The following is an 11,094-nucleotide window of genomic DNA, read 5'->3' as shown; positions in this document are numbered from 1 at the left end:
TAACTATTCACAAAAAGCAAAAATAACGTCAGGATACAAAACAAACCATATATAAATTATGCTTACTTCATTTTCTTTACCCCTTTTTGCAAATGAGAGTTCTATCATTCAGTGTATAGTACACAAATATTACATTTAAATTTAAATGAAAACAATATTTAAAAGTATTGGAGAGGTTATATTTACTACTAAAATTTTGTACAAACTCTTACTACCAAATTAATCACCGTTAATTTTCGTCAATTTAACGATTATAATTTATTGGATACACTTATTAATTAATTATTAATTCTCAATAAATACAGAAATCAATAATGATTAGTTTAGTTATAAGAGTTGTAAAACTTTTTTTTTATAAATTGTAAAACTTTTTTTAGTAGTAAATATAACCGCATCAAAAGTATTGCATAAATGGATACAAAAAAAATATTGCATGAAACTATTTTTTGTTAAAAAATTTTGTCATTTTAAATTACATAAAATGTTGTCATTTTTAATAAAACTGCATTATTTTGGTATGTTTTTATATTCTCTTTTCTCCATTTTTTGTTTTTAATTTATAAATTAGAAAAATGATAAAACACGTTAAAACGACGTGATTTCATTAAAAATGATATAAAGAATATCATTTAAAATGATAAACATTACACCCCTATTCTTTAACATCTAAATAAATAATGAGTTTTATAAGAGTTATGTTGTAGGAAAATTGATTATGTAATGTTATAGAGATTCGTTTTGCGTGCCGTAATTTTCTTTTTTTCTTCAAAAAGTGTGTGCCCACAAAATGTTGTGTGTAGAAAAGTTTGTTGTGTCATGTTAAATGACAAATGCAAACCCCATAAATAATTTCTTTTGATAAAGGTCTATTATATAATATAAATTGAAAAATGAATTCTAGTAGAAAAAAAAATAAGAGTAAAAAAAAGTCAATCAATCACTTTTTCACAAATATCTTTCTTCAAACTTGTTTTTTTGTTTTTTTTTGTGTTTTGCTCTTTCAACTCTCTATATATAACAGTAAGCTCCTGTGAATATTGTGAATATTCCGGTGTGTATCGCCGGAAAATGGGCGACTCATGGAGAATTGGCACGGGCTTAATGCGGGGTCTCCCCCGCCGGAGATCCGTGGAGGACCGGTCATCTACCCGGCGGTCCATCTTCTCCGGCTCCGGTGAACCTGTTGACGCTGACGACTTCGCTGACGTCTATGGGGGCCCACCCAGAACCCTCCTTGCGCACAAATTCTCGAGCTCCGGTTCGTTCTACGAGGAAATTTTCCGGCCGCCGGAGTTCATATCTCCGGCGCATGAGTGTGGCCGGAATTTACCCGGGTTCAGGATTCCGGCGCGAAACGAGGGGTTTTACAGCGACATCTTCGGGTCGGATGATGACCGGAAATCGAGAGAGAGATCGGGGTCGCTGTCAAAGGCGAATTCCTCATCGGCACTAAGTTCCGAGGAGCTAAGCCCTTGCCGGCCGACGACCGGAGATGACGTGGCACTGTCTGCTTTTACTTCAAAGCTGAGGTACTGTTAACGGTTAAGAAACCCGGCTAGAAAAACCAAACTAAAAGAGCAACTGTTTTTTTTTATTTATTTTTTTGCAAATTGACATTTTTGCCCTTTGTGATTAATTATATTTGTGTATGTATTCCTCTTGCTCTTGATGTTGTTGGTATTTGTCTGAAATTGAACTATTGATTTGATGAAAATTTTGTGTTTATCTCTTGTTAATAAATATTTACAAATTTTGATTTTAAAGTCTATGGAAAAAAAGATAGATACAAAATTTTCGAACAAGCAATTAATACATGAGAGATCCAAAATGGTTTCCATGTCATTGCTGATGTGGTTCAAGGGACTTCCATCATGGCAGTCTTTGTCAGCGCACATGTATACAGCTTTTCTAAGAATCCCTCTCGTTTGGGAGAGAATTTATACCGGAGGTGGTCCAATGTAAATGAGAGGGTAAAATTAGAAAAGAAGAAAAATAGCAGGAATAAAAAGAAAAAGAAAAAATTAGTGTTGTGAAAGAGAGCACTACATCATTAAGTGATCCTGGAACATAATAAATATTTCCCTGTTTTGGAATCGTCAATATATTGAACTATGCAGTCACTTAGGCTAAATTTTTCTGCACATAAATTATGAAAACTAGGTAGCACGACCGCAGCCAGAAGTAGCTGGTTGCCATTAGGGTTGAAATGAGTCGGATTGATTTACAGGGGTCTACGGCTCGGCCTATGTCAGGTTAGATCTGATCTAATATATTTTGTAAAATAGTCCGAGTTTGGACCTTAATAAAGCTTGTTTAATAAGAAGGTCGTAGGCCCACTTTCATAAAATATGGCCTATAAGCCTACAGGCCGGCCTATATTGTACTATTTATTTTAAATAAAATAAAATATAATAAATATGCCTTGAAGAAAAAACAAAAGATATAAATTTAATCAATTACAATTATTTATAACTTAATTATATTCGATTATATGTTAATAGAAATCTGACTTTATTTCTAATATAGGAGGAACCAACATCTCAGCATGTTAAATTGTGTATATGAATATATTAAAAAGTTTTTGGGAGAGATTATACTTACTACAAGCATCATGATGTGTTTGTTGGATTCATGTAGTTATTTTAATTTACAGAGTATGGATTTGTTTGTTGGATCTGATGAAATATATATTATTTAGTTTGAGCATTTTGCTTTTGAAAGTGACTTAAATTCAGATTGCATGAGTTTTGTTGTGATTCTGTTTGGACGTTGAAATTATGATTTTTGGTTTAGCAACAGAATTTGAGTATTTTGTAAAGTTGATTCATGGTTCTGCTTGGAAGTTAAAAATTAACAGGCCAACGGGGTAGGCCAGACCATTTGTTTTTTTTATAAACGGGTCAAGCCAGGCTAACAGTTAGATTCATACTAGGCTTGGATCAGGACAAATTGAAATTTTTTGGCGTAGGCTTGGGCTTTTCGGGGCAAAGTTTGGCCTAGTCCAGCCCACTTTCTCCCTAGTTACCATGAATTTCAAGACATATTGGCTTCTAAAAAACACTATGATGCCAAGTTATTATTGTTGAGATATATAAAATCATTAATGTAGCCTCACTCAATAGCTTAAGCTTTTAGGTTGAATTGGTTCTTTACATGGTATCAGAGCTTAAGTGACCACAAGGTCACGAATTCAATCCTCACCACCCCTACTTTCGAGTGGAATTAAAATAAATACAAGGTAAGACCAAAAATATTGGGCCTGTGCAATATCTACACTTCAAGCCCAAAGGGCTCTTGTGTGAGGGGAAGTGTTAAGAATAATATAAACCATTAAAAATACCTTCACCCAACACCTTAAAGTTTTGGGTTAAAGTGGTTCTTTACATGGTATCAAAGCCTCATGTCCCGGATTCGATCCTCACTGCCCCCACTTTCTGTGGAATTTTCTTAGCACAGGTAAGAGGGCCTGTGCATTGTCCACCCTTACTCTCGTGTGAGGGGACTCTCATGTGAGGGGACTCTCGTGTGACGGGGCGTGTTAGAGAATAATATAAATCATTAAAAAAACCTCACCCAATAGTTAAACTTTTAGATTGAATTGGTTCTTTACAATTATTATACTTACAAACACTATAACTCCTTTCACTTCTTAGTTTATGTTCAAAGCTGAATTTTTTTTTTCCCGTATATTAATGTTTAGGATGACAGTGTTGTTTAAAAGACAATGGGTGATATTAGAAATCATTAAGAGGTTTGAACTCGTGTATAAAAATAGATGAGATTAATAATCACAAAATACAGTGCAATAGTAAAACTAAAAACAAACTCGCAGTATTGGAGAAAAGGAATGAACATAGTATGCAGAATAATGAAATAAATCCGAGCCCACAAAAAGTGTCTCCTTAAGACAATTTGCCTCCTCACTGATGCCAAAGGTTGATGGACATTTGTCTCCCAGGATAGAATGGATTACGTCTGAAGATTAATGGCACTACCAGTCAACAGCCCAAATTAACACAACAAGATGTCAGAGGAGTTACACTGGAAAACGGAAGGAAGCATGCAAAAACTGGATGAAGAAAAAAATCCGGCAGAGTATCAGTGCAGAAAACCGGATGAAATTTTTGAAGGGATCAGAGTCTATATACAAACACTGACCAGTCACGATGAACCACTGCCGGCGGCGAAATCGGTGACCGGGTATAACCGGTGACCGATTCGGTCCAATATGAATGAACGCATCGGTTTGAACCGAAAGGTAAGAACCGGTTTGGTTCAAAATGTTTGGGTTGAAGGGGACTCTCGTGTGACGGGGCGTGTTAGAGAATAATATAAATCATTAAAAAAACCTCACCCAATAGTTAAGCTTTTAGATTGAATTGGTTCTTTACAATTATTATACTTACAAACACTATAACTCCTTTCACTTCTTAGTTTATGTTCAAAGCTGAATTTTTTTTTTCCCGTATATTAATGTTTAGGATGACAGTGTTGTTTAAAAGACAGTGGGTGATATTAGAAATCATTAAGAGGTTTGAACTCGTGTATAAAAACAGATGAGATTAATAATCACAAAATACAGTGCAATAGTAAAACTAAAAACAAACTCGCAGTATTGGAGAAAAGGAATGAACATAGTATGCAGAATAATGAAATAAATCCGAGCCCACAAAAAGTGTCTCCTTAAGACAATTTGCCTCCTCACTGATGTCAAAGGTTGATGGACATTTGTCTCCCAGGATAGAATGGATTACGTCTGAAGATTAATGGCACTACCAGTCAACAGCCCAAATTAATACAACAAGATGCCAGAGGAGTTACACTGGAAAACGGAAGGAAGCATGCAAAAACTGGATGAAGAAAAAAATCCGGCAGAGTATCAGTGCAGAAAACCGGATGAAATTTTTGAAGGGATCAGAGTCTATATACAAACACTGACCAGTCACGATGAACCACTGCCGGCGGCGAAATCGGTGACCGGGTATAACCGGTGACCGATTCGGTCCAATATGAATGAACGCATCGGTTTGAACCGAAAGGTAAGAACCGGTTTGGTTCAAAATGTTTGGGTTGAAGAATCTAGAGGGAAGCAACGGATAGAGACAGAGATATTTTGGATAAGAAATTAATAAAATAATTTAATAAAAATTTATTTTTGTTTCATACACACATACAAACTGAGCTGAGCCAAGCTGACAAGATTGCAATGAACGTGGTGGATCAAAGGCTACTTTGCTCCTCTCCTCTCCTCTCCACAAAAGTGTAGTGCCCCAAGGGGCAATTTAGGAGTGTGATGAAAGAACTTATAAACTCTCTCACCTCTTACTAGTTGTCCAATGTGGGACTTCTTAAAACCCACACACCCTTTCAACTTCTCTCTTTTCTTTTCTTTTCTTCCTTAACGCACTTCTTATTCATAATCCATAGGATATATTTATATATTCCACAGACAGTGACATATTATGTGCTTTTAATTGGACGTGAAGAAGTTTTAGATACTAACATTCATTAGAGTTTATTTAGAAGGCAGAGCTTGATAAGGTTGAAGATTATAGGCAATAATGATGGTTTCCCCAGTATGTTTGAGAGCTATTGATATGAATATGTTAATTACTCTATATACTTAACTTTGGAAAGAAACTAAATTATTTTGAATTTGAAAGTTGATTTTAGTGATCATATTCCATCTCACCCTTTTGGCCTGGGAAATAACAACTGGCATAACCATTCGTGGCAAACATTTCATTGTTATGCTTGCTTTTGTTATCCCATGATGCTTTATTTTTCAACTATACAGGCTTTTCCAGTTTCCACAATAAGGTTAATTCTGTAGAATTCTATTGAAGATTAAAAGAACTTCTGAAACTATTGTAATGCAGTAATGGGAATTCTGAGGATTCTTAGTGATTGCTATTGCTACAGGCCAATCAATATCCCATGGAGATGGAATTCATCCATTATGATGCCTGAGGAACACCCAAGTAAACATGGGGTGCCGCTTTTTCCATGCAATGGTCAGTCTTTTGAAATTCAGTATCAGGATAATGAATACAAGGAGAACTCCAAAAGCTCCCATTCAGGATTCTCAAGAAGAGCCTCTTCCCCAGAAACCATTAGTGTCGAATCCAATTCATATCAAAGCATCAGAGTATTCACTGATGACTGGGAGCTCAATTCCCCATTTTCTGTTGTATCCACGCTTTGTCAAGAACCTGAAGCAAAATTTTCAGTTCATGATCACGTGCTTTCAGAACAAAATATAGAACAAGATGACGACGAAGACGACAATGACGATGATGATGAACTTTTGGGCTCCTATGTCATAGAGGTCAACTCCAATCTTAGAAGGGAAGATTGTGTAGCATCAGCCATTGATGAAGCAATTGCATGGGCCAAAGAGAAGTTTCAATCACTAAACTCTGATGAAGAATCAAGCATGAGAAATGATGGCAATAAGCAAACTGTTGAAATAGAAGGTGATTGTCTTAATAACTATACAGATAAATTGTCTTATACAAAGTTAACACATTTTGGTCCTGAAACAGACACTTCATGTTTGTATCTTATCATATAATGCAGGAAGCCCTGATGCAAGTAAATACCATAAAGATGGAATCGGAATAGTTCAACCTCCGAAGGTAATATATTGTATTGTGTAAGCGTAAATAAGCATCAGCATCATGTTACTGATACAAACCTTAACCAGATTTTTAATGAAAGTAAATGTTTTAAATATGATATTGGGTTGTAAAATTAAAATAAAAAAGGCAATAATGTAATAACAACCAGTCTTTTTTGCAATGATTTCAATTTCAACCATTCCAAGCTTCACCAATCTTTAAAAGATTGATAACACAACTTTCCAATTTGACAAGATCATTTTACTAGTTGATAAAATAACTTGTTCAAGAAAATAAATGGCAGAATATATTCTATACATGATGTCTGGACTGGGGGTATAATCAAAACAATCCATAAATAAATTAAATAACAATAATAAGAAAACTTTGTGATTAGAAATGAGTAAAAATTGAAAAATATGCAATATGCATTCTATCAAAAAATTATGTTTTAATTTCTGAAGCAGTTAAAACTTTCATATCTTGTAAAGACTTTGGTTCATATTAGGATTTTCATTTGTATCTGTTTCCTTTCCCTGAGAATAAATGTTTATATTGATAGCTCTACTTTTTATACAGAAGCTACAGACAGACACTGAGAAGTTGGACAGAGATATAAGATTGTGGTCATCTGGCAAGGAAACTGACATACGGTTACTGCTTTCGACTCTACATCATGTAAGTTTCTCTTTGTTATTGATTTCTTATCACTGACAATTTATGAAATCTTCTGTAGTTTCATACCCTTTGACGTATTCAGATAACTGCAACTAACCTGGTTATATATTTTCATTGCTAGATTCTATGGCCTGACAGTGGCTGGTGTACTATTCCTCTTACAAGTCTTAAAGAAAGCTCACAGTTGAAGAAGGCTTATCAGAAAGCAAGATTATGCCTGCATCCAGACAAACTGCAGCAAAAAGGAGCAACACTCCTACAGAAGTACCTAGCCGGGAAGGCTTTTTCCATGCTTCAGGTATGTAATATATATATATATATATATGAGTTTAGTATTTCTCCTGTGTCATATGAGATAAAATTATTTCCTACAACCTTCCAACGATGTCGTTTTGAGTTATAGGAAATAAATTTATCTCCTATGATATATATATATATATATATATATAATAGTAAAATCATTTTTCTAACCGTTTGACGTTTAGCAGTGACAAATGTATGGTTATGATTCTTCATATTTGATACAATCACCTATATAAATGGTAAATAATTGATTGCTGGATCTCAAGCAGCTGGAGAAATATAAACCCATATATATATATCTATATATATACATATATATATATATATATATATATAGCATGAACTGTTTTTTGAGTCAATAAGGAATGGACTAGGGATCAATGCTGAAATTAAGTTCACATTGGAACAGGATGCGTGGGCAGCATTCATTTCTGAAGAAGTTTCCTTTTAACCAGTGGATGACTTCTTGATAACTCAGTTTTGTGTTGAAAGTCGTGGACAAACACCAAGCTAGACATTTGGAATGACGAAAGTGTTTGTTGACATGCACAGCGTATACACGCTAAATGCATGAAATTTGAAAACATCAGCTCCTTTGTATAAATAGTTACTGATGGATCTACTGTTTCATGTTTGTATCATAAGTTGCTTGATGCTTTATTAGGTATTATTTCTGAAGTAGTTATTAATCAGCTATAGTATTTGATTTGTATATGATGACATGGATGCAAGAATTAGTTTTTACTATTCTTATGGAACCTTATAACCCCTATTGAAACCCCACAATCATTCAACATTCGTGCTCGCCCATTGAAAGATGATTCTCAACACGTTTTACAGAATTGACAATCTCGATGACCATTTACATGTAGAGGGAGAACTTCCAAGAAATGCTTTTCTAACTTCCCACCATGGAATATGGAATCTAGATGATGAAATATCATCAACATGGTCGTCCCCCACGTAAAAGGGCAGCCAAAGAATTGCAAGGGCAACTCACCAACAATTTTATTTGTCTCGATTTAAGGAACCTATACTAAAGAATTCGAAAATGTATTGAATAGAAAAAAATTCTTTTAAGATCCAAACTTCCTTGGGACTGAAAACATTTACATAAATTAACACAAAAAATAATGATACTAGCGGTCATCCACCTCCTTGCTATATCAGCTCCCTAAACTCTTCATCAGTGCTTTTAAGCATCAATGACAAAGCTAAATTGATCCCACTTTGCACAACCTCCAAGTGTCTAGGCTTTATCATACATACTCTCCAAACTAATAGCAAAGTACTTTGAAAATTCTTTCAGCTCCTCCAATTTTCTCTCCATTTCAACCTGGGCTGAATATCTCAAAACTACATATGTAGCTTCATCCTTCGAGAAACTCAAAATCTCCAAATAATTCACCTTAGGAAATAGGGTCTTTTCTACACTTGACACCAACGGTACAGAACCTTGATAAGCCAAGGCTGGTCTATATTGGAGGAAAGCAATCTTAGGCACTTGTTGACAACCTTCCTAAAGCTTTGATCTGGGACTTTGAGGTCTTGTCATAGAAAATTAAACCTGGGTTAAGCTCAGTTTTGATATCAGAGTTGAGAATCTTGGGGCACATGCCAAAGATCCTAGGCAAGTCCTTTAGATGCCTTTGGATTGAAGGAAGGAGATAATGAAATGAATAGATTCCACTGTAGGGGTTCTGGGACAGTGCTTTAACTGCAACAACAGATTCAACACCCATAATCTCAAGGAAGACGATTTTCTCCTTCAATTGAAGTTAGGGTCTTGCATGATTTTGTGAATAAAGTTGGCGGCTTTGGAGCAAGCTTTTGCGTGGATATTTGCTTTTGAAATTTGATCAGTGAAACCATCAGATTTATAAACTCTTCCTAACTTGGCAAAATCAACCAGATAAGTCAATTTAAGAAGCATTCCTTGACAATTATTTTATTAAATGATTTTTATTGATTCTAAGCTCCTTCAATATAATGGCTAAAAACAATTAGGGACCGTATGATGGTTAAAACAGAGAGGATAAGATAGGATAAATTATCATATTTTGCTCTTATTCATTGTTTAGTGAACTAATAGAATATGATAAATTTATCCTATTAGACTTATTTTATCTTATCCGTGACATGATAAGCTATCAAAAGAGAGGGAACCTGTTTAGGAAAGGACATGATAAGATGGGAAATGTTAAATATTACATCCCTCTCATACCAAATACAGCCTTATGCTCTTCTCTTACAAATTTTGTTGGGCACAAGAGGGTCAACCTTGTCATCGACCAATGCCATCAATCATCAGCCACCTTTACTACTCATTTCCACCACCACCATCCATCAACCAGTCACCACTATTGCCACCGCATGACGTACCAGCCACTACCAATCACCACTAGCCACCACCACCACCACCAACCAGTCACCACCATTGCCACCGCATGACGTACCAGCCACTACCAACCATCAAGCACCAACCACCACTAGCCACCACCACTACCATAGATCAACCCCACAATTGCCACAGGTGACACACAGCAGCGTCACCCCCACCTGCCACCATCACACCAACCACCACCATTTTTGTCATCGCCACCACTTTAAGTCATCACCACCATGCACCAGGCACCAACCATTGTTGTCACTATTGTCGCCAGTCAGCCACAACAATTACAACTGGTCATTGTCGTCACCACTACTTCCACCGACCACCAGCATTGTTGTCATTGTCATTGGCCACCCTGACCAACTTAGGCCACCGCTGTCCATAACCACCAAGCACTAATCTTCACCACCACCACTAACCACAATTGTCATCGGTCACCACCAGCCCCAACACCACCACAATTTCCACTAGCCACTACTGCACTAACTACCGCCGCTCCCAACCACCAATCATCAGTGCCACCATTAGCCATCACTGCCACTGCCATCAGTCAGCCACCATTGCGGACGCCATCGCAACCACTTCAACCAGCCAACCCTACCTAATACCCACTCCATTAGCCACCGGCCAATAATATTAATAATCACTTTAAAACTTAATTTTTAAAATTTATTTGGTGAAAATATAATTTGTTTATTTTAAAATTTGTTTATTTATTTATATAATTAATATATTTTATTTAAAAATGTTTTTTTTAGTATTAAAAGTAAGGACTAATGTTTAAATAAGTAAAAATAATAATTCAAAAACTAATTTCAAAAAATTATATGAAATTCTACTAAAATGATATTTTTATCTAGTTATATCATATCATGACACCATGTAATTCGCTTCAAATATCCTATATAATAACCTTTATCCTATCAATTTTTATCATATCTTGTCCACCAAATAAACCTTAGAGTTCTAATGAAATAGGCAAATAAAAAGTTATTAGAATATAAAAATCAACTAATACATTGAACTTGTAATACCCCAGAAAAATAAAATAAAATAATAATAATAATAATGTATATTCTTATGTATATTAGAATTTTTGGG

At 35.3% G+C, this 11,094-nt stretch overlaps 1 protein-coding gene and 1 pseudogene across 1 annotated transcript; one reads left to right on the top strand and one right to left on the bottom strand.

Annotated features, from left to right (window-relative positions):
- The first annotated feature begins 1,067 nt into the window (after positions 1-1,067).
- On the top strand, positions 1,068-8,263 carry LOC133285297 (uncharacterized). The gene is made up of 6 exons (XM_061482516.1): positions 1,068-1,529; positions 5,923-6,476; positions 6,580-6,638; positions 7,200-7,298; positions 7,420-7,596; positions 8,011-8,263. The coding sequence occupies exons 1-6, from the start codon at positions 1,069-1,071 to the stop codon at positions 8,050-8,052; spliced, it is 1,392 nt and encodes a 463-aa protein (XP_061338500.1). The 5' UTR covers position 1,068; the 3' UTR covers positions 8,053-8,263.
- A 499-nt stretch (positions 8,264-8,762) lies between these two features.
- Positions 8,763-10,540, bottom strand: LOC133285311 (transcription termination factor MTEF1, chloroplastic-like; annotated as a pseudogene).
- Between the last annotated feature and the right edge of the window lie 554 nt (positions 10,541-11,094).

Source organism: Gastrolobium bilobum, unplaced genomic scaffold (assembly GCF_033153095.1).
Source record: "Gastrolobium bilobum isolate Gb01-03AN ecotype WA unplaced genomic scaffold, APGP_CSIRO_Gbil_v1 utg2703, whole genome shotgun sequence".
NCBI lineage: Eukaryota > Viridiplantae > Streptophyta > Magnoliopsida > Fabales > Fabaceae > Gastrolobium > Gastrolobium bilobum.
The sequence above is the reverse complement of the archived record's forward strand: the minus strand, read 5'-3'. Positions and strand labels throughout refer to the sequence as shown.

Excerpts from the sequence above, each read along its gene's own strand:
- LOC133285297 (XM_061482516.1), top strand. The coding sequence starts at position 1,069 with ATGGGCGACTCATGGAGAATTGGCACGGGCTTAATGCGGGGTCTCCCC. Across the intron at positions 1,530-5,922 it reads GCTTTTACTTCAAAGCTGAG|GCCAATCAATATCCCATGGA; the intron begins GTACTGTTAACG and ends CTATTGCTACAG. Across the intron at positions 7,597-8,010 it reads AGGCTTTTTCCATGCTTCAG|GATGCGTGGGCAGCATTCAT; the intron begins GTATGTAATATA and ends ACATTGGAACAG.